This window comes from Asterias rubens, chromosome 16 (genome assembly GCF_902459465.1).
Source record: "Asterias rubens chromosome 16, eAstRub1.3, whole genome shotgun sequence".
In the NCBI taxonomy this organism is placed as follows: Eukaryota; Metazoa; Echinodermata; class Asteroidea; order Forcipulatida; family Asteriidae; genus Asterias; species Asterias rubens.
This window is the reverse complement of record NC_047077.1, coordinates 2964579-2988649: the sequence shown is the minus strand read 5'-3', so window position 1 is coordinate 2988649 and position 24071 is coordinate 2964579. Positions and strand designations below refer to the sequence as shown.

The 24071-nt window shown below is 40.6% G+C and overlaps 1 protein-coding gene across 2 annotated transcripts in view; it reads left to right on the top strand.

Moving 5' to 3' along the window:
- Window positions 1-24071, top strand: part of LOC117300984 (glutamate--cysteine ligase catalytic subunit-like) — a 35407-nt gene that overhangs the window by 8583 nt on the left and 2753 nt on the right. Inside the window, exons 1-14 of one of the 2 annotated variants that reach the window (XM_033784858.1) lie at window positions 6393-6673; window positions 8117-8324; window positions 10068-10177; window positions 11234-11356; window positions 13328-13399; window positions 14440-14556; window positions 15571-15629; window positions 16157-16371; window positions 17466-17582; window positions 18254-18392; window positions 19126-19238; window positions 20554-20751; window positions 21339-21420; window positions 23053-23256. In XM_033784858.1, the coding sequence (XP_033640749.1) occupies window positions 8169-8324; window positions 10068-10177; window positions 11234-11356; window positions 13328-13399; window positions 14440-14556; window positions 15571-15629; window positions 16157-16371; window positions 17466-17582; window positions 18254-18392; window positions 19126-19238; window positions 20554-20751; window positions 21339-21420; window positions 23053-23256 (1705 nt within the window). In that variant the 5' untranslated portion in view covers window positions 6393-6673; window positions 8117-8168. Of the gene's footprint in view, window positions 1-6392; window positions 6674-8116; window positions 8325-10067; window positions 10178-11233; window positions 11357-13327; window positions 13400-14439; window positions 14557-15570; window positions 15630-16156; window positions 16372-17465; window positions 17583-18253; window positions 18393-19125; window positions 19239-20553; window positions 20752-21338; window positions 21421-23052; window positions 23257-24071 lie in introns of those variants that run through there. The other variant, XM_033784859.1, reaches the window with a different exon arrangement.

The window sequence follows — 24071 nt, the reverse complement described above, 5'->3', positions numbered from 1 at the left end:
CGTCTAATACCAATTTAGTTTTTTATTACCAATTAGTTCCCAGTGCCTTTAAGACAATTAAAATATTAAACCGTTGTCAGCAAAAGCTGACAAGGGTACTTTCCGCAAGATTGCTGCAATAAATTCAGGATAAAGTGCCCACTAAAACAGCAGTTTGTTTTTAGTGCAACCGGTGCAGCTCAGTAATCATCTTGTTATGCTAAATTAACAGTGCAATTTGTTTTAAACAACGTTTACATATTATATATATAATATTGACCCCTTGCACGCGCGTCACACGCGGCGACTGATGCCACGCCCACCATGTTTGGTGGGCAGTAAGGTCTACGTGTATTAACGCCGCGTCGCCTCTGATGATGACGTCAGGTGAAATGGGTCAATAGGCCTACATGTTTAGTTCCAAAGAGGCCTTGACATTTCGATATTATTGCACATTGAAAAATCCTCTCATAAAATATATATTTTGTACATATATTTTTAGAGACATGGTTTTGTTGGGTCTGGTTACCATGCGCCTCTCTTAATATTTATGCATGAGGTACGTCACAATGCTGACTCAAAACGAGGCGATGGGCGCAGCCACTGCAAGTGATCGGGGACGTGCGCCCATAGCCTCGTTTTGGGTACGACTTATGACATCATGCATAATATTTAGAGAGGCGTATGGATCGGCGGTCTGTTGTTGCAGGGTCATGAAATTGGGCCCACATTACAACGAACATTTCCACAGAGCGTATATCGCTCACGGCATCGGTGTGTTAAAAAGACAATACAATTTCGAGTGCGAGCATTTTAGTTGACCCGTGATCAACCACTGACCGGAATTTGCCACAGTGCAGTGGCGCACTCACTAAAACGACTCGTTTGAGAGCGAGTCAACCATCGGGAATACTGCAGTGTGCCACTGTTTCCCCACCGCGCTGTACACATATAAGCACGAAACACGGAGGGTGCTAATTCAGGCAACTGTGAGACAAAATAACAACCGTTATCACAGACTTGAAGCCAAGTCTACGAATTGTGTAGAAATTCGTCTGATAACGCCCTCTTTTGAATCAACTTCACCGCACTAGACTCACCCCTTTCTTTATCCGAAACGACAAAGGTATTGGTTTTCAGAAGTAGTGACTTAATTGAATACAATGATTTCAGCTTTCCATATCTGTGTTTTGATTGGTCCGATGTTTGTCAGCTGCAGGTTGCATTGTTTCGAGTTATGCGTATGTGATTACACACACACATATTATGCAAACATTATTGATGGTATTATCACGCAATATTTGAACTGATTAGAAATGAATAAAGGTATGTATCAATGCTTACATTTTTGGAAATTCGAATTGCTGTGGTGTCCGTTTTTTAATGATGCAGTCACAGATAAGGTTGGTATACCCGCTGTCACCCCAAACGTAGATGAACGCGACGTTCTGACAAAAATATCTTGTCCGTAGTTTTTAGCTCAACAAACAAAGGAGAAACTGTGTTCAGCTGAATTGTTCATACTCCCCCATGTACTTTTTATTGTACCTTTCTTGATATTGTGCCTACGAATCAGTATTACGTTTACAAAAACGAGGTCTCTGCGTCTGACCGCGTACATGTCTTTAGAAATGATTGAATTGTTAAGACTATAGTTATGCTATAGGAGTGTCTCAAAAAACCTGTACACTTTTGAATGGCTGCCAAATAAAAAGTACATGACTCTTTGGGAATTTGTTTTAGATGTATGGAAAGCTTATGGACTCGACTTTCATGTATAGCACCAAATAGTCCGTAAATGATTTATGATTTTGGTGAGCACTGCTCACTTTTGTCAAGGGTGGCAATTATGTTGCGCGGTAATTATCCTTCCAATTTTTTGAGTCGAGGTAAGTCCTTTGGAGCTAACAAAATTCACTCCAAGATGTCGGCTACTTATTTTTCAGTGAGCAGTGCTCAACCAAGCATAAATTATTTACGGAATTTTTTGTGTTATATGAAAGTTGAGTCCACAAGCTATCCAGACATCCGACCTTTTTCCACAGAATCATATATTTTTGATTTGGTAGCCATTTCAAAAGTGTAGATTTTTTTTTTAGACACACGGTATACTCATACTTACAAGGATTGTCACCAAAAGGTACGAACTGTAGATCTACCTTAGTACGTAAAACTAGGATTATCATAATTTAAATATCGGTTTAAAACGATCAAAAACGAACAATTATATATTTTGACGACAGATATTGTTTATAAACAGAAACTCTTAACTCAATCATCGGTTTTTGAAAGAAAGCATTCACATGCCAACTAAGGCAGGCCTGAACTAAAGGTGATTACAATACTAATTAACGAACGTTGAGTTAAGGCCGAGTCAAGCTGCAGCAATAACGAAAACGATATCGATCACGACACAAAGAGAACGCACTCTATTGGTTGAGTTGCTCCATACGCCCACGCTTATTCAACCAATCGAGGGCGTGCATTGTTAACATTCTCGTTTTCGTTCTGGTTATCGAGGCGTGTGTGACCGGGCCTTTAGCCGCACTTTTTCACACAGAATGCCTGCCCGAAAACGAACTTGCATGACAACAATGTACGCAGTGCCGAAACTAGGGCACAATTTTAAGGGTCACAAGGGATGAACCATTTTTACCTTGGTGGCACTTCTCAAATTAAAATTGCCGTTTCCGTTTACATTTCTCGTAAACAAATCCATTTTCAGCACTCTTGTTGTGCCATTTTGTATTAAAACGTAAGCGGTTTGAAAAAACGAAGGTCGTTTTTGGCGCCAGACCGTCATTTCGTTATGTCCACGTAATGCATTACATTGCCCACGTAAGGTCCTTGGCTGTGAATCAATATGTAATACAAAGAATTACAAATAGATATGTATAGAAACTTGAACCACGAGACACATTATTTATTACTTCAAACGATGAATAACTCAAACCTTAAAACCGGGTCAGAATGAACCCGGATTGGGGGTCTCATCAGTGTGCCCGACTATTGGTTTACCCTTCCATTGGTCGGGGTGAGCCTTGGTCGGGTTTACCCTTCCATTGGTCGGGGTGAGCCTTGGTCGGGTTTACCCTTCCATTGGTCGGGGTGAGCCTTGGTCGGGTTTACCCTTCCATTGGTCGGGGTGAGCCTTGGTCGGGTTTACCCTTCCATTGGTCGGGGTGAGCCTTGGTCGGGTTTACCCTTCCATTGGTCGGGTTGAGCCTTGGTCGGGTTTACCCTTCCATTGGTCGGGGTGAGCCTTGGTCGGGTTTACCCTTCCATTGGTCGGGGTGAGCCTTGGTCGGGTTTACCCTTCCATTGGTCGGGTTGACCCTTGGTCGGGTTTACCCTTCCATTGGTCGGGGTGAGCCTTGGTCGGGTTTACCCTTCCATTGGTCGGGTTGAGCCTTGGTCGGGTTTACCCTTCCATTGGTCGGGTTGACCCTTGGTCGGGTTTACCCTTCCATTGGTCGGGTTGACCCTTGGTCGGGTTTACCCTTCCATTGGTCGGGTTGAGCCTTGGTCGGGTTTACCCTTCCATTGGTCGGGTTGACCGTTGGTCGGGTTCCTTGGTCGGGTCCCTTGGTCGGGTTGACCCTTGGTCGGGTTGACTATTCCATTCGTCGGTTTGACCCTTCCATTGGTCGGGGTGAGCCTTGGTCAGGTTTACCCTTCCATTGGTCGGGGTGAGCCTTGGTCGGGTTACCCTTCCATTGGTCGGGGTGACCGTTGGTCGGGTTCCTTGGTCGGGTCCCTAGGTCGGGTTGACCCTTGGTCGGGTTGACTATTCCATTCGTCGGGTTTACCCTTCCATTGGTCGGGGTGAGCCTTGGTCGGGTTTACCCTTCCATTGGTCGGGGTGAGCCTTGGTCGGGTTTACCCTTCCATTGGTCGGGTTGACCCTTGGTCGGGTTTACCCTTCCATTGGTCGGGGTGAGCCTTGGTCGGGTTTACCCTTCCATTGGTCGGGTTGAGCCTTGGTCGGGTTTACCCTTCCATTGGTCGGGTTGACCCTTGGTCGGGTTTACCCTTCCATTGGTCGGGTTGACCCTTGGTCGGGTTTACCCTTCCATTGGTCGGGTTGAGCCTTGGTCGGGTTTACCCTTCCATTGGTCGGGTTGACCGTTGGTCGGGTTCTTTGGTCGGGTCCCTTGGTCGGGTTGACCCTTGGTTGGGTTGACTATTCCATTCGTCGGTTTGACCCTTCCATTGGTCGGGTTGACCCTTAGGTCGGGTTGACCCTTCCAGTGGTCGGGTTGACACGGAACTGATTTAAAAAGGGGGGATTTAAACCCTGATTCTGCATCAGTTTGACATAGATTCTGGCGTGGCTGAATGAGTCAAGCTCAAAGAGATACCTAGGCCCCTTTCTTAAATAATATGAACACACAGCATAGTTATACTAACGTTCTAACAATGTCAAAATATTAAAGAAATGCAAATGCTTATTTACTAGGGGTTATTATTATTGTAAAAACAATTATTTTTATCTTCATTGTTCACTGTGTAGATCATCAACCAACGATGAGTAAAATCTTCATAATATATGCCTACTGATGTTTCTTGCTTTCTCGGTTCTGTTAAGGGAAATCCAGATTCACCACAATTTCATGACTTTAGCACCATTTTCGTCTTACAATGTTCTTCTATGAGTCGAAAGGATACCCAAGTCCGGTCCATAACTATCGAAACTCTCTCCTCTGGCTGTTTTCCTACCCATGTTTACTGTTGGTGGTTGCCAGATTTCGTGGCGGTTGACAGTTAGTGTTGAAATGATTTTGTTTACAGATGGTCCATGAAGATCACGTCTACACTGGAGTTTAATGTTAAGCCAGTGTGTTGTTACGAGCAGCCGGTTGCTTACAAACAGCAAATTCTTGAAACCCGCAAAAATAATCATGCCACTTACGTTGGGAGCCGTGCTGCCGTGATATCAGAACACAGTCCTCCCCAGCACCTTTGCCGGGTTGGCCGACTTCCCAATTCCTGTAGGCGACCTCGTCATTGCCTTCTTTGCACACCACTGCCCCATCAGTCTCCAAAGAACTACAGTCAATCCAAGCATTCTTATCCACTGGAATCAAAGTCACGACAAAGTTGCTTTCTTGGAGAGATCTTGGGACAGCTAGAACGCCCCCCAAATTCTCGCACTCTTGTCTGGCGTTTGCCCAGGGGAAGGTTGTCCCTGTTACCCTGTAGCAAGAGCTGCCCCAGTGGTGCCACGATACTCGACAGGGGTCGACAATTGTGTAGCACAACTTTTCAGCAGCTGCTACGACTTGTGGTAAAATACAGCATGTGGTTGCTACACCAAGGAAAAGGATAGAAATGTTCATGTTTTAATTTATGTCCATGGACTCTCATCCAATAAGAAAGGTTTTCCTGCTTTGAATTCAAATTCGGAAATCTAGTACAATGTCACTCCACTGTAAATAAAAATGACCCTATGCAGATCAGAGGTACACATCGATAAAGGGTAACACTAAACTTAATAATCTCTATCTCCGATGCAAATTTAACGTCCAACAGATCAGAGTTGCTTCCTAAGTGACGAATCGTGCAGGATATATCGGTACAACGTGCAGCGAAGCTTATGGAAAACTAAGGAATCTGCTCTTCCGAAGTTTTAATTTTACAGAGTCTAGAGCTGAAGGTACGCCCATACGTCATAAGAGGATACTGTTTAATATTACCATGACTACCCAATAATTTATGAGAAGAGTATTGTCGATCGATAAAGGAGATTGCGGATTGCGGCCTTTCCAAACGAGCGTTTTAATCCTGAAAACGGTCGTGGCGTCCTCAAAATCAAGGTGTACTCGAGAGCTGCTTGGCTTTTCAAAACCTTTGGTGATGAATAAATAATGAATGATGATTCAGACTGGTATACTCCGAAAAATTTAATGACTATAAAAAGTTTGCTCCGGAATTCGGCGATATCTCAGAAACGGCGACTTATAATAGGAATAAAACAATCAAACGGTTCAAAAATTCAAAAGGTATCGATTCAAAAGCCTTTATGACCCCTTTTTTTCTGGTGATAAATTTAATTTCCAACATCCACCTCGGCAATGGATGCTCGTGTCCCGTAATAAAGGATATACTTATAACTACGACAATCGGATAATTGCTCGTGTAAACGACTAGGTCGTATGTACAATATACAAAGCTGAAATGAGGAGAGCATGAGTAGAAAATAACTCGTGTAAATGGCGGCTACACACTTAGGAATGGCGCTCGGAAGAGGCTGTAGTCGTTTTCCGTAGGCCCTAAGCATAACATCACTTTTTGTGCTCGAAGGCATAGCCCACAAGAGGGCGCAATTCACGGTCACGACACCAAAACACTACACAGACTAGGCCAAGTCTACATGTGGACGGACACCGTGCGTGACTCAGCAATCTGTTTCTTTTGGCATGTCAATCCTCTACGTGAATATCATCAACTTTGTTTGAATTGTTTGTTTGGGAGCGAGTGTGTACAAACAATCAAGGTATAATATGAACAACGATGACATTGCTATTTCTGCAGACAAGATAAGATTTTAGACGAGACGTGGGTCTACTGCACCGCAGCAAAGACATATTTACTAAAGAGAAATCTCCTCACTTACAAGTTTGTTACAGTCACACGGAAAGCTCAGCGAGTCTTTGGTTTAGAGCTTGGATTTGGAAAGTGTCGCACAGATTGCGTAAGTATTTAACCAGATAACAATACAGCATATGAAGAATAGCTTACTTTGGTTACTTTACTTTATCCTAATCATGAAAATACGTAAATATGAAACAATAGTAGAACTTAGAAGAGATGGTTTCTAAGTAATACCATGGATGGAGGTACGTGAGCCTTTAATATATAAATATACTATATTATATAATAGGGGTCTACGCTAACTCTAATATTTTGGGTCCCTTATTAAAAAAAAATATTAACACAATGTGTTTTTAAAATTGGCATTGATAGATGAAAGTTTTACGACCGTTAGCCATCAATAACTGAAGTTTCCTTTGTACAACCAAAACTTTCCCCACACACTCAATATACATTCATAATGCTTGTAATTGCCTTTTTGTTGAGTGAAATTAAAAAACATCTTAAAAAAATACAATTTTCTGCTCGGTACTCACTGTTGTTTTTCTGCCGCACCGCCGAATTTTTGACTTCTTAATTAATATGCTCAACGAACGCTTTATATTTTAAGTCACTACCTAAGCGCTGTACATGCGGGCACCAGCCTACTAGATCGATGAACTGCCGAGCCGCGACCTAGTCGGACTAAACCATTCTGTAAAAGGGGTGTTACAAGGCAGTGCGTGGGCCCTGTCCGTTTACAATACAAAGGCGCGTTATGAATACGGTTATTTATTATTATTGTTATTATGAGAATTCTAGTTTTTAAAAATCGTAGGAAAACCCTTTGCATGAGTTCCAAATTCAGATAGATTTATTTTTCTTCTCTTTCATGCACCGACCGGTCGCTAGTGACTGGTTCAACCCTTTCACTAATGACTGGTTTAAAGACACTGGACATCAATGGTAATTGTCAAAGACCAGTCTTCTCACTTGGTGTATCTCTCAGCATGCATTAAATCACAAACCTGTGAAAATTTGAGCTCAATTGGTCATTGAAGTTGCGAGATAATAATGAAAGAAAAAACACCCTTGTCACACGAAGTTGTGTGCTTTCATGCTTTCTGTTCGAGACCTCAAATTCTAAATCTGAGGTCTCGAAATCAATTCGTGGAAAAATACTTCTTTCTCAAAAGCAACTTTACTTCAGAGGGAGCCGTTTCTCACAATGTTTTATACTATCAACCTCTCCCAATTACTCGTTACCAAATACAGTTTTATGCTAATAACTATTTTGAGTCATTACCAATAGTGTCGACTGCCTTTAATCTCTTCAGAAAAAAATAGATGTAAAACGGAAAAAATAAAGATAGCTCGACTAATTTTCCGAATGGGATCAGAGGACTCTTGAGGGTGATATTGTGACCTGCATAAGGGTGGGCATCGTGGGTTGTCATTTTAAAAAAACAACGAGAAAACAATTACTATGTCCATATCATCAATTTATTTAAAATAAATGGTGCATGAAAAGATTAAATTTAATATAATTGTTTTGATTTTGCAGGCTTTAATCGGAGTGGTGTATCTATCTGACGTAACTTTGACTCAACTGTACCATGGGTCTGCTATCACTTGGGAAGCCACTGACGTGGGAAGAGATCAAAGCAAACAATTATCATGAACACGTCAGACGTCATGGATTAATTCAGTTTGTGAATCTCTATAACCGATTGAAAGATAGACCTTGTGATGTACTCAAATGGGGGGATGAGGTAAGTTTTCAGATCTGTAAAGGGATCGTATATATGTTATGTAAAAGAACCCAGTGCACTTATCGAAAAGAGTAGAGTTCGTCCCGGTGTTCCTGGCTGTGGCTGCTGTATGCGCCGTAGCACCTTGTAAACCCTAATAAGGTGCTAAATAATTGGGTCTCAGAATTCATTACTTCAATAACCTATCTTTCTGAAAGTTTGTATGTACTCACGGCCTTGAGTACCTTGTTTGGTAGATACGTGGGCTATATACAGGTAAGACATCAACTCTCGACAAGCGGTTTTGGACAGGCGCCCAGATGAATGGAGCCTTCTGTCCAGTGTTGAAACCATGGTGGGCGGTGCTGGGCAAGCCTGCCCAGGACTCACAATTTTTGCTGTAGTACTCTGAGCGAAATAAATTGTTCCTGTCCAGCGCAGGTTAAAAAATATTTTCCACTGTGCATTGATCGTTGAACAAAGAAAAGAAGAAAAATTTGCTATAGAGCAGGATGTGAACCAACGACCTCCGGCGCTCTACCCAAACTAGTAGCCATCTAGCCCTACTACATAGGTTGGTGTACTCTCAACAAAACAAGGGGGGTCGTTGGTTAAAACCTTGCTCCAGTAATTTTTTCTCTGTTTAACCCAAAACATTTCAAATGTACCCAGTCAGTTTCCCTAGTGGTTTATCATTTGCTATCAGAGTGGTTACATAAGACTTTATATATACTTTCTTACATTCCTTCATTCTTGAAACTCTGTGCAATACAGTGTTTTTAGTTTATAAAGCCTGCACTACTTGAATGAGAATGGCAACAAGATCTTTGCTGAATCTCAATTAAAGACAACTGGACACCTTTGGTTATTGTTAAAGACCAGTCTTCTCACTTGCTGTACATGTATCTCAACATGTACAAAATAACAACTTAAACCTGTGAAAATTTTAGCTCAGTTGGTCGTCGAAGTTGCGAGATAATAATGAAAGAAAAAACACCCTTGTCACGCGAAGCTGTGTGCTTTCAAATGCATGATTTTGAGACCTCAAAATCTAGTTCTGAGGTGTCAAAATCAAATTCGTGGAAAATTACTAAAAAAACTATGTCACTTCAGGGGTGAGCCGTTTCTCACAATGACTTATACTATCAACCTCTCCCCATTACTCGTTACCAAGTCAGGATTTATGCTATTAATTATTTTGAGTAATTACCACTAGTGTCCACTACCCAGATTGCCCGGTGGCTAGTGGCAGTTCGAATCCTATTGTTAGTAGTTGGGTACTCAACTAGATGTTAAATTTGCATCGGGAATAAAGGGTAGTTTCAATGAATTTTGGGTTTACCCTTACACTGATGTGTGTAAGCACTGTTTACTCGGGTAAAGTGTACTTTCAACCCCCAAAAATCATTTAAAAATTTGCCCAGTCAGTTTCCCTTGTTATTAATATCTGAAACAAAAAGTTGCTTCCCCTTAAGATGATCCCCTGGCTGCCGCTTCTTAGGTTGTACTATCGTAATTTGGGTGTGATCCCTGGCTACACGGAAGTTAAAGGTTGTATGGATTCTAACTGGCACCCCTGAACAAAGATATTGAGAAAATAGGGACACTAGGGCCAATATAGGGCTAGATAGCTCAGTTGGTAGAGCGCCGGCACGTTAATTTAGAGGTTGTTGGTTCGAATCCCACTCTAGTCAATTCTTAGTTCAACCCCAAAAATCATTTGAATACTTTTCAATGAACATTCTGTGTCTCTTTTTTGAATAGGTGGAGTACATGTTGGTGAAGTTGGACCACAAGACAAAATCAGCGAAGCTGTTACTGAGTGCTGAGAAGGTACTTCCAGTCCTCCAAGAGCATGAGGAGATGAACCCAAAGTAAGTCGACCTTTAAACCACCGACAGCTAGATAAACATAATGGGATCTACCAATGTTAGTGGTCTCCCTATTTTGAGACATGTTGTGGGTGATTGTAAGGTCACCGGACCGAAGCAACAGTTGTCAGCAACAGTGTGTGGGTTTGAATCCCAGTCATGACACTTGTGGGCATGAACCATGCACTTAACCGTAGTTGCTTCATAAAAAGTTTGGAAGGTACATGTACAGGTTGTGCATTCTGCTTACGGGCTGTGAAAGGAGTAACCCCCTTTCAGCTCCAGGAGTAGATGGCAACATTCACCTGGTGACAGCCCGAATCTGTTAATTGTAGCTCTCACCTTGAAATATCTTTGCTTGTGGAAGTGTCGTGGCCGAGCGGTTAAGAGCACCGAATTCAAACTCTGGTGTTTCTGATCAGCAGAGTGTGGGTTCGAATCCCCAGCCGTGACACTTGTGTCCTTAAGCAAGACACTTTACCATTGCTTCGTCCTTCGGATGGGACGTAAGGCCATTGGTCCCATGTGTTGTGTAACGCATGTAAAAGAACCCAGTGCACTTATTGACAAGAGAAGGGGTTCGCCCCGGTGTTCCTGGCTGTGGCTGCTGTATGCGCCGTATCACCTTGTAAACCCTTATAAGGTGCTACGTAATAGGGTCTTAGAATCCATCACTGCAATAACCTATCTTTCTGAAAGTTTGTATATACTCAGCGCCTTGAGTACCTTGTTTGGTAGATACGTGCGCTATATAAGACGTCAATATTATTTTTATTATTATTATTATTATTATTATTCTTCTTATTATTATTATTATTATTATTATTATTATGGTTGCTAGTCAGCGACAAAATTGATATAAGATAGATAGCTTAGTTTGTAGAGCGCTGACATGTTAATCCAGACGTCAAAGCTTTAAGTCCCTTGTCGAATTCTCTTTGCTCATCTCAAAACAAGTTCAAAACTGTAACAACTTTTGACCAAAAGCAGTACATTTTTAACGCTGTGGTTCAGAATAACAAGTTAGTTTATCAAACACCTGTTGTGTTTTTTTACCAGTGGTGACCTGAAGACGTTATGGCGGCCTGAATACGCAGCCTATATGGTGGAAGGAACACCTGGGAAACCCTATGGAGGTCTTATGGCTCATCTCAACACTGTAGAAGCAAATATGAAGCTCAGGTTCGTCCCCTTGCATTATTTTCATTGGCCAATTCCCTTTAAAAGACACTGGACACTATTGGTAATTGTCAAAGACCAGTCTTCTCACTTGGTGTATCTCAACATATGCATAAAATAACAAACCTGTGAAAATTTGAGCTCAATCGGTAATCAAAGTTGCAAGATAATAATGAAAAGAAAAAAAAACCTTTGTCCCACGAAGTTGTGTGCTTTCAGATGCTTGATTTCGAGACCTCAAATTCTAAATCTGAGGACTCGAAATCAAATTTGTGGAAAATTACATCTTTCTCGAAAACTACTCCACTTCACAGGGAGCCGTTACTCACAATGTTTTATACTACCAACCTCTCCCCATTACTCATTACCAAGTAAGGTTTATGCTAATAATTATTTTGAGTAATTACCAATAGTGTCCACTGCCTTTAAAGGAACATTACAGAATTGGTAAGACAAATACTCATCTAAGATGTCAGATTTACTTAAAACTTACACGGTCTAATGATGATGATAGTACATTGTGGGTATTTGTAAGGTGCATGTAGAAGCTATATTTGAGGGGTGTTTTGACTTTGCAACCACAATGTGTTGAACATGACCAATAACAATCCTGACGATGACTAGAGCAAGATAGTCGAAACGTTGGACCAATTCAAGAACTGACTCCACGATAGTACAGTTAATTGCGATCCTATACGCTGAATTTCTAAAACATCCGCCCGGGTAATAGTTAATAAGCAGGACAGTTCTTTTCAGAATCGAGAAGTCTCCCGAACAATCCGATAAATCTACTCCGCGGTAGTAGAATATAGAAAGACAGTTCTCTAAGAACAAACTCTACCTGGCAAGTACATGTAGATACACACATGGCGTTACCGCAAACCAATAACAATAATAATAATAATAATTATTGATTGATTTTGTATTGCGCTGTCTCCAGGACCAGCCTGTTTGGGGGCTACATAAAATAATAAATGGCAGTAGGGGAAAAGTACAGTAGAGTTCTGGTTGTGATTAGTAATTCGCAAATTTGTTGTGCGTACCCATCATTACATGTACGTAGTTCATTTAATTAGCTAATTTATTTTTAAATAGCAAATTTGTTGTGCGTACCAATCATTACATAGTTCATTTAATTAGCTAATTTAATTTTAGATACCAACTAAAAGTACTTTGACTAAATTCCCAAAGTAATTGATTGATTTGCTATTTTATACTGGTAGTTGGCTTAGCCGTTACTTACTTGTTATCAACCTGTCTCATCTATGTTTTCTAATTCGTATTGTTTGTTTAATTATTAGTCCCTTTGTCTACTTCAAATATACATGTACTGTTCTGGTGTTTATACCTTCTTTTTAAACATGGTTAAACCTTTGTGTAATTATCTACCGTTTCATTCATTCAAACTTATATTTATTTCCATACTTTTTTTTAAGGATTAACCAATTAACAAAGCTATTTAATGTAGCCGAGAAGAAACAAAATATAGTATGGAGGCTTCATCTGGAAGCGGAGGCTTATTTAGGGATGCCGTGGGACAGACAATAAACGGGGACAAGAACGAACGGACAGACAACTAGAACAAAGACAGACATGATGACGACAACAATGATAAGAATAATAGTTGCACAACAATAATAATACAAATAATAACAAAAATGAAAAGAAATCAAGTAATAATAAAAAAACCTTTGCTGACAACTAAGCAATAGTAAAATGGGATTGAGAAGGCAAACTATGTCAAGTAACCGTAACAGTGAGTATTTATTTGTTTGTCTATTTAGTGCTGTTTTCCTGTTTTGTTTTGTATTGAGCACATCTGCCACAAGCCTGGGCTTTTAGGATGATGCCTCAATGTGATAATGGAACTAAATGTCATAGGCCTATTGATGTAGTGCCATGTCATTTCTGAAGCATTGATATTGTTTGAAGCTGGTGGAAACAAGTATGTATATTTTGCCGTTCTTTTTCCAGGAGGCAACAAGTCATTGAATTACTGAATAAAGAGGAAGGAGAAACGGCTCTCAGTCTGACTGCTTTCCCCAGGTATTGTAACGGCATTTTATTTGGGATATTTGTTTCTTAAAGGCAGTGGACACTATTGTTAATTACTCAAAATAACTGTTAGCATAAAAACTTACTTGGTAACGAGTAATGAGGAGAGGTTGATAGTATAAAACATTGTGAGAAACGGCTCCCTCTGAAGTAATGTCATTTTTGAGAAAATACATAATTTCTCACTAAAATATTTGAAATGAATTTGAGACCTCAGCTGAGTTCTGGAATTCAAGCATCTGAAAGCACACAACTTGTGTGCGACAAGGGTGTTTTTTCTTCCATTATTCTCTCGCAACATAGAGTTAGGACTAGTCCTAGGAGCTTTTAAAAACGTATGGCAAGGACTAAGTTACCTAATTCGAGATGAGACTAGTCTTAACTCTTGGTGATATCCTCGCCAGTGCATTTTAAAGTACTTGCAGGAGGTAGCAATGTTTTTGTGCACCGAACGCTATTGCAAAATAATTATTAGCATAGCAATTGTTAGGTAACAAGAAATGAAGAGCTGTTGAGTTTTGCAAAGTAGTTTCACATATTGCCTACAGTAATTGTTGCCAATTTAAGATTATCTTTACCACTTGTTCGGCTTGATATTTACAAAAATGATTTATTGTTATAACTATTCCTATTTTTATTGGGTGAGTAAATCTTGGAGAGGTGCCTCAAGATTCTCAATGACTCATATGACTTGTGCTTCCAGGCTTGGATGTCCCAATTTCTCCTCCCCATCCTATGAACCACACTCAACAGATGAAGGTGTTTCTAAGTCTTTCTTGTTTGATCATTTAGACTAGCTCGGCTACTATATTATTTTATTATTATTATTGGGTGTGCGTCATTGCTTCGTTTGACTTGTTCTTCCAGGCTTGGATGTCCCAATTTCTCCTCCCCATCCTATGAACCACACTCAACAGATGAAGGTGTTTCTAAGTCTTTCTTGTTTGATCATTTAGACTAGCTCGGCTACTATATTATTTTATTATTATTATTGGGTGTGCGTCATTGCTTCGTTTGACTTGTTCTTCCAGGCTCGGATGTCCCAATTTCTCCTCCCCATCCTATGAACCGGACTCAACAGATGAAGGCGTTTCTAAATCGTTATTCTTTCCTGATGAGGTGATCTACCCTGGACATCCAAGATTCAGGTAAAGATATTATTCTTAAAGGCCTGTTTTTAGTCGGTCGCGCTATGTTCGCTTGATGGTCGGGTGATGGAAATAATGACACGCGATCAAAAAAAGACACAGTTTTTAGGCCTCAGCGATCACTATAAACTGTGTCGCGAGTCAAAATTTTCATCGTGCAACCATCACGCGACCGACTATTAACCGTCCTTTACGCAAGTAACACATACGGTACTCAACATCAAGTATATAAAGACATGCACGTAGTACAACTATTGAACGTTGGGTGCAATTTAAACTTTGGTGAAAAGGCCTGAGGACAGGATTTGAATGGTTTTACAAAAAGATAAGCTCAGTGACATTTGGGTGTAAAAGAGTATTTGACTCGGTCTGAAACTCTTTTTTTTAAACTATTTGGTTTTTATTGTTTTATTGGGTTTTTTTATGCACGTCGCCAGACACACATGGCCTGAAGGCCACTTCAAGGTGTGGGCTACAATTATTTTTTTCCCAGAAGCCGTTGCAATCTACTGCTAGGGCTGAAAAAGGGTTGCCCCTTTTACAGTCATACGAATGTAGGCTTTGGTATCATCAGTCTAAAGCCTGGCCGGTGCCAATTTTACATAGCAAGTGTCATGACCGGGATTCGAACCCACACTCTGCTGGTCAAATACCAGAGCTTGAAATCGATGCTCTTAACAGCTGGGCCATGACAGGGCTTGGCCTCGGGGTAAAGAACCTTTCCCCTTTTAGTTCAGTGCCTCTTATCAGCTAGAAGTAAATGGAAGCAATATTCATAACAGGAGCAGGGATCTTTGCGCTTAAGTCAAGCCTAGGGAAATTTTGCTCGGGCATGTGTGTACTCCATGATACTAGGTGTTCTTCGTTTAGTTTACATGGCCAGCGCAGAAATTCAGAGCTTGCACAGTAAGCGGTGAATGGTGATTGTAAGCGCAGAATTCAACGGTAAGTAGAGCCATGAAATTAGTTCCAGATTTGTTTGTTACAATGTATGATATTTTCTCCTTGTTTCAGAACTCTAACCAAGAACATCAGAAAGAGACGTGGAGAGAAAGTTGCAATCAATATACCAAGTACGTCTTCACTGTTCTAGATTCTCTTTTTAAACCATACGCCCACTTCAAGGTGTAGGCTACACTTTTAGGCTATCGACCTAAATCAACTGCCACCTGGGACACGTTGCCACCTACTCCTTGGGCTGAAATAGGGTTACCCCCTTCACAGTCTGCAAGGATGTAGGCATGGGTATCATCCACTAGGAGCCTGGTTGGTAGAGCAGAATGCACTCCCTTCCCAGTTTGTTTACGAAGCAATTATGTGGTTAAGTGTCTTGCTCAAGGGCACAAGTGTCAAGACTGGGATTTGAATCCACACTCTAATGCTGATAGCATTGGCTTACAGTCCCATGGTTTCACGCGTGCGCCCAGCCGCAGTGCGGTAATCTTCAAATTTTTGAAGCAGCACTTTAAAGGTAAAAGAAGAAGCACAGGAGCTTGGGTCCGGTGACCAAGTCCGCTCGGCCACGGCACACCATGGCTACTTATTATCTCCAATTCTCTGTCCTTTTTAAAAATTCTTCCTTCATCATTTTACTTTGCAGTTTTTAAAGATATAAACACCCCTTCCCCCTTTGTTGAGAAGTTCACCAACGATTACGACGGTGAGAGCGCCCTCGCAGCTAAGCCTGATCATGTATACATGGACTGTATGGGTTTCGGTATGGGTAATAGCTGTCTACAGATGACTTTCCAAGCATGTAACATTGATGAAGCGAGGCATCTCTACGATCAACTGACGCCTCTCTGTCCGATATTTGTGAGTTGATGTACATTTTCATTGAAAACAAGAATTTGGGGGCATGGTTGGCTTGTGCGTAAAGCGCTCGCCTCTCACCAAGGTGACCCTGGTTCGATACCCGGCCAGGGCCATATGTAAGTTTAGTTGTGCGTTGGTGCTCTGCTGTGCCACAAGGGTTTTCCCTTGGGAAAAATCAAACACTTTCGGCCATGCTCCAGGGTCATAATGGGTTGTATGGCTGGCTGCCAAGGGCGGCCTTGCATGCCTGCTTCTCATACACATTGTAGCCGCGTCCTTTGCATTTCAGCTCTTAGCTGCCAGTAAGAATGATGAGCCTCCGATATTATTTAAATTATTATAATTTGCTGTGGTGAATTGTCACATACCAACCAAAATTATTTTTTACATTTTTGTTTCAATTAATTTTTTTATTAATAATTTCTGCTCAAATAAATAGCAAGTCATAGAACAATCCTGGGTTGAGGGCCAAGGGGCAGCCTGGACTTGGTGTAAGGGCAGTCCTCCCGGAGCGTGACAAAGTACGGAGTCAGAGGCCTTCATAGGGGAGGATTCGTGGGGGCCAGCGGGGCTCCGTCCCCCACGACCTTGCACGGCAGACACGGTCAATTGTCTCAGCAAACTTTACTCGATTTTTGGGGTTGAACAAGAGTGGGATTTGAACCAATCACCTCCAGATTAACGTGCCGGCTTTCTACCAACTGAGCTATCTAGCCCTATGTTGGCGGTGTCCCTATTTTGTCAATATCTTTGTTCGGGGGTGCCAGTCAGAAGCCATACAATCGTTAACTGCCATGTAGCCAGGAATCACATCCAAATTACTATACAACCTTGGAAGCGGCAGCCAGGGGATCACCTTAAGGGGTATTTCTTTTGGTTTCAGATATCAATATAAACCACAAGGGAACTGACTGGTTAAATTTTTAAATGATTTTGGGGGTTGAACAAAGAATTGACTAGAGTGGGATTCGAACCAACGGAGGTCGTTGGCTCGAATCCCACTCTAGTCAATTCACCATGCCAAGTTTTGAATCCTACTTGTAAACTTTGTTATTGAATGTAACCACCCATGATGTTGTGTTTGTATTCATCAGCTTGCACTAAGTGCAGCCTCACCTCTGTACAAGGGTTATGTGACGGATCATGATTGCCGATGGAATGTCATTGCAGGATCTGTTGATGACAGAACCAAAGAGGAACGCAATCTGGAGGTGAGTGAACTCTCAATTAAATTGTTTTTTAGTAAAAAAACATACAAAATGATGGGTTTTGGGTGAAAATAAACCCTAGTAGAGATGGTCAGGTTGTGATTTCACTGAACTGTATGTAACTTTGGCTTGTAAGCTGTTTCTGTTAAAGGCAGTGGACACTATTGGTAATTACTCCAAAAAAAATATCATCATGACACCTTTCTTGATTACGAGTAATAGGGGAGAGGTTGATAGTATAAAACATTGTGAGAAACAGCTCCCCCTGAAGTGACGTAGTTTTCGAGAAAGAAGTAATTTTCCACGAATTTGTTTTAGAGACCTCAAGTTTGCGAGGAGGTCTCGCAATCAAGCATCTAAAAGCACACAACTTTGTGTGACCAGGGTGTTTTTTTCTTTCATTAATATCTCGCAACTTCAACAACCGATTGAGCTCAAATTTTCACAGGTTTGCTAGTTTATGCATATGTTGAGATACACCAAGTGAGAAGACTGGTCTTTGACAATTACCAATAGTGTCTTTAAGCAATACTTTTCTGTACCTGTACCGAAGTTGCTATGCTTACACGCTTTACGAAATTGGGCCCAGTTCGCTAATTCTTTTGCTCAACAGTTCCAAACTTAAATGTATACTATCATGTTCCCGATTCTCTGGTTCTATCTTTTCCCTCCAGCCTTTGAAGAATAACAAATTTGTGATTCCCAAGTCACGTTATGACTCCATCGATAGCTACCTATCACCTAATGGTGAGAGATACAGTGACATTGACTTGATTCTAGATGAGAAAGATTGTCAGGAGCTCATGGATGCAGGTATGTCTTGAGTCTTGAATCTTATCTCCCGATGCAAAACTAACATCTATTAAATCATTACGGTACCTGTTGCTAATACATAATACAGGATTCATACTGCCTCTAGCTACCGGGCAATCTCCGTGGTCTAGTTGGTAAGACATCTGCTCTAGATAGGCAAAGGTCGTGGTTTTGAATCCCATCCAAATATGCCTGTGATTTTTTTTCACAGAACTCGGGAAAGTACTGAGTAAACAGTGCTTATACACAGAGCTGCTTATGGGCCCAATTTCATAGAGCTGATGAGCACACAAATTTGCTTAGCATGAAATATCTTTTTGGATAAAAACAGGATTATCAACCAAATTTCCATTTGTTGCATACTGCTTGTTACTGGTATTCAGCTGTTGTTTGCTTATCCTGAAAATCACATGGAAATGTTGTTGTTGGTAATCCTGTTTTTATGTCATGCTAAGCAAATTGTTGTGCTTTGCAACTCTATGAAATTGGGCCCAGGTTGGAAGGGGATGTTCCATGATTTCATGGCCCTTGTAATAAATGCAGGCGCTTAAAGAAACAGTTTATCCTTTCACAATGGCTAATATCATCAGTTGACAACTCTTTTCAACACTTCTGTACTTATTCTCATGCAGGCATCGATCATCAGTTGGTCTTGAAGACTCTTTTGTATTACATCACAATTTTACTTCACATTGAGGCAAATGATTAACTAGCTGTACTAATTCTTATTCAGGCATTGATCGTCAGTTGGCCAGACACATAGCTCATCTCTTTATCCGTGACACTGTGTCAGTATTTGCAGAGAAGATTGACCAGGATGATACGCAAGATTCAGATCATTTTGAGGTTAGTGGACTCGCATTCCTCTCCTGTCCTTTCCAGTCATACAACTCATAAATATTCATGAGCAAATATGCTCACCTGATTGGTCAACCCTTGCATCATGGAAAGAAAGTGAATCCAACTCACTGCATCCACTCATAAATATTCATGAGCAAATATGCTTACTTGATTGGTCAATACTACCATTATGGGAATAGAGTGAATCAAACTCACTGCATCTGCTATTTTGTTGGCACCCATAGAGTTATTTATAAGAACTAGAGGGCGCACTGGTGATGCTTCTTGCACAAACGCGACGGGACCGCAAGAAAACACGCGCACCATTCTGCACGCGCGTTGAATATGAAGTACACGTTGGAGTTTGTGTTTGTTGAACGCTGACGCGATCCTGTTTTGTCAACTTACAAAATGGCCGCACTGCCTGTAGTTCTTATATATAACTCTATGTTGGCACCATGGTTTCTTCCCTGTCTTTAACCTTGTATCGGTTCAAATCCTAGACCATATCCTTACCGAAGGTCGTTTGCGATGAAATTGCATCGGTGGTAACCTAACTCAACTACATCACACTAATTGGAACAGTGAAGACCGAGTTACACTGCATTGATAACGAAGTGACTTTTTGTCGCTATTGGCTTTCCCTGCCAGGGTTCTTGTTTTTTGTTTTGTCTGTAGTGTTTTGTGTTCCACCCCCACTGGAGGTGTTTCCTACACAATCCTTATATCTGCCCGCGGTCAGGCCAGGTTTCTCAGTAATTTGCTAGTGGTTTTACATAGTTTTTTTTCTTTCTCTTTTATAACCATTGTATTGCTTTTTCTTTTAAATCTTTGATGTGCAATTTTTTAATACATGTATGTGTTTTTTCATGTTTGCTGGCAAATAAAATGAAATGAAATGAAAATGATAACGATCACAATGCAAAGAGAAGGCATTCTATTGGTTGACTTGCTCCACGTAGAATACGCACACGCTCATTCAACCAAATGGAATGCATTCTCTTTGCGTCGTGATCGTTTTCGTTATCGCTGCAGTGTGACTCGGCCTTAACTGAGCACCAGCGAACTGATAAATTGCGAACGAGGGACGTCAGAGAAACGTGATGTGTGTCATCGTGTGATTGTGTGTCATGAAATCGCATACAACCTTTGGGACAGACAAGTTCACTTGGCAAAAGGGGCTGATTAATGTTTTATAATATCAACAGCTCTCCAGTGTTTTTTACCAAGTAAGGTTTTATGGTCAATAACGTTTAGCGTAGATAGTAACCAATATACACCATGCCTTTAAATGGTTCCATTCTTAACATTCCTACTGTAGAACATTCAGTCCACGAATTGGCAGACGATGCGTTTCAAGCCCCCGCCAGTCAATTCCAATATCGGCTGGAGAGTTGAGTTCCGGCCAATTGAGGTTCAGCTGACGGACTTTGAGAATGCTGCATTTGTCGTCTTTCTGGTTCTACTGACTCGGACGATTCTGTCTTTCAAGCTCAACTTTTTGATGCAGCTGTCAAAGGTAAATCAAACTATTGCAGGATGAACCAATTTAAATGAACAAAACAATATTGCTCTGTTACAATATTTCTTTCTCTTTTTCGCAATTAAAGACAATGGACACTATTGGTAATTGTCAAAGACCAGTCTTCTCACTTGGTGTATCTCAACACATGCATAAAATAACAAACCTGTGAAAATTTGAGCTTGATTGGTCGTCGGAGTTACGAGATAACTATGAAAGAAAAAAACACCCTAGTCACACGAAGTTGTGTGCTTTTAGATGCTTGATTTCGAGACCTCAAGTTCTAAATTTGAGGTCTTGAAATCAAATTCGTGGAAAACTACTTCTTTCTTGAAAGCTAGGTCACTTCAGAGGGGGCCGTTTCTCACAATGTTTAATACTGCCAACCTCTCCCCATTACTCTTTACCAAGTGAGGTTTAATGCTAATAATTATTTTGAGTAATTACCAATAGTGTCCACTGCCTTTAAACTATTGAAGGATGAACAAATTTAAATGAACAAAACAATTTTGCTCTGTTACAATATTTCTTTCTCTTTTTCGCAATTAAAACACGGCACTCTGGACTTTATTTCTTTGTTTCAGGTTGATGCTAACATGCAACAAGCGCAGAAACGCAACGCTGTCCTAGACTCCATGTTCCACTTCCGTAAAGATTTGAGATCATGTAAGTAGTTTTGTTGCTTCATTTCAAAGGAACCAAACCCTCATGTGAACCCTATCTGGATTTCTAAACTAAGTATCAATAGACTTGAAGGATTGCAGTAAAGATGTTTGGAGATATGTGCACAGTCATTCATCTGGATGAAGATTTTATTCCTACTTAAGTTTTATTTTCCATTTTTTGTTTTGCCCTTTGGAAAAAAGTAACTATGAGTGTTATTATTATTGATGGTTTATTAAAATCGAACTTGTAGCCAATGGCTTAATTGCGTCAGATTATAAAATACATTTTTTAAAAGAAATAAACATTAAGCAATGAACAATAAAAAGGAAATGATTAACTAACCGCAACAACACACAGGAACAGCTATAAAAAAAACTTGAGATTAAATAGCCTGAAATATCTTACTCGGGTGGGATTCCAACCCATGACCCATGCAATTCTAGAGCAGTGTCTTACCAACTAGACTATCGAGATTGCCCGGCAGCTAGAGGCAGTTCGAATCCTATGTTTTGGCAGCGGGTACCGCAACGATATAAGAGATGTTAAATTTGCATCGGGGATAAAGAATATTAATTTTGGTTTTTACCCATACACTGATGTGTGTATATATCTTCTAAAGCTGACACCTGTGTACATGTACGTTAACTCCTGTACTCTTTAAAATGTTCCTACTTTTTCCAAAGGAAGGAAAGTGTATTAAAAGCCTTTGGAACGCTACAGTTGCCCGGGGTTGTGTACTCCCTAGGGAGCTGAGAAAGATTAAAGGAATGTTATTGGCCCATTGACCAAGGCACACGTGTAAAGTGCATTGATACGGTTATTGTAAATAGCGTTACTACTATACGAACTTGTTTTTATTATTAAATAATAATAATAATAATATTATAAAGGATTTGAGGCATTGCATGGTGAGGTATCAATTATTTGGTTTGTGGTAACACCATGTGTGTATCTACTTGCCAGGTAGATGACTAGAACGAGCTAGTCGAAACGTTGAGACCAATTTAAGAACTCACTCCGCGGTAGTGCAGTTATTAACGATCCTATAGGCTAAAGTAGTAGTCCCAGTCAATTTTCTATACCTTCTGCCCAGGTAGTAGTTAAAAAGCAGGACAGTTCTTTTCAGAACTGAGAAGTCTCCCGAACAATCCGTTAAATCTACTCCGCAGTTGTAGAATACATATCAAGACGGTTCTCTAAAGAACAAACTCGACCTGGCAAGTAGATACACACATGGTGTACCGCAAACCAAATATATAATTCTATCTTCAAGTACGCGCTAATCCTCCGATCAGGTTCGCAGAATGGAGGGGTGTTAAAAACCTATATTGCACGGCTAATATCACTACCTGCGTCTTGTGTGTTCTATGGTCACGCGCCAAGTTTGCTTGGAGATTAACACGTTATCACACGCACGCTCATGGAAATACGGAAGATATAGCGCATCTGCCTCCCATATCCAACTCGGCCTTTGGCCTCTTTGGATATAGGAGGCAGAAGCGCTATATTTTTCCGTATTCCACTCGTGATAACTTATAATATTAATATTATTATTATTATTATTAAAGGTTTAATATCAAGAACCAATTATAATGCCTATCAACCGTTTGACCCTTGACCTTTCAACTCCAGGTTCATGTGACTGTCCAATCGAGAAGGAGCAATGTTTGATGAGTGTAAATACAATAATCAATGGAGGACCATTAGGTGATGGACAGGGCGAGTTCCCAGGTTTGATACCTCTTATAAACCAGTACGTCAGTACAGTAGAGACGGATCTAGATACAAGGTGTACAATCATGTGTTACCTGAAATTCATCTCGGACCGAGCCTCGGGTAAGTCTTATTATAAAGGAACATTACAGAATTGGTTTTGCTAGCAAAGAAAAGTTGCTGGCAGTGTAAGCACATTTTGTGATCCACCATATACAAACTGACAAACTTGTGGAAGTTTGAGATCGATCGGCCATCTGGGTCACGAGAGAATAGTGAAAAACCAATTACAAATTTTGCATTGCATCGATGCCAAAATAAAAATGAATAAAACACTCACTGAGCGATAAACTCCTAACGCGAAATTAGATTATTTATACATTCAAGGGATGTTTTCTACTATCATGATCATTAGACCGTGTAAGTTTTATGTAAATCTGTGATCTTCACGGTTTTTGTTTCTTACCAATTCTGTAACGCTCCTTTAACATTAAAATATAAAATTTGAACTCATATGTGTATCTCTTTTAAAGGCACATAGATAGTCCTAACAACTAGTCCTAAGAGTTATTAAAAACTTTAAAGGCACTGGACCCTTTTGGTAATTACTCAAAATAGTTGTCAGTATCAAAACTTACTTGGTAACAAGAAGTGGAAAGCTGTTGATAGTAAAAAACATTGTGAGAAACGGCTCCCTCTGAAGTAACGTAGTTTTTGAGAAAGAAATAATTGATCACTAAAATATTTGAATTGAATTCGAGAACTCAGTTGAGGTCTCAAATTCAAGCATCTGAAAGCACACAACTTGTGCGTCAAGGGTGTTTGTTCTTCCATTAGTCTCTCACAACTTTGACAAGATTTTCTCAAGTTTGTTATTTTATGCATATGATGGGATACACCAAGTGAGAAGACTGGTCTTTGACAATTACCAAACAGGT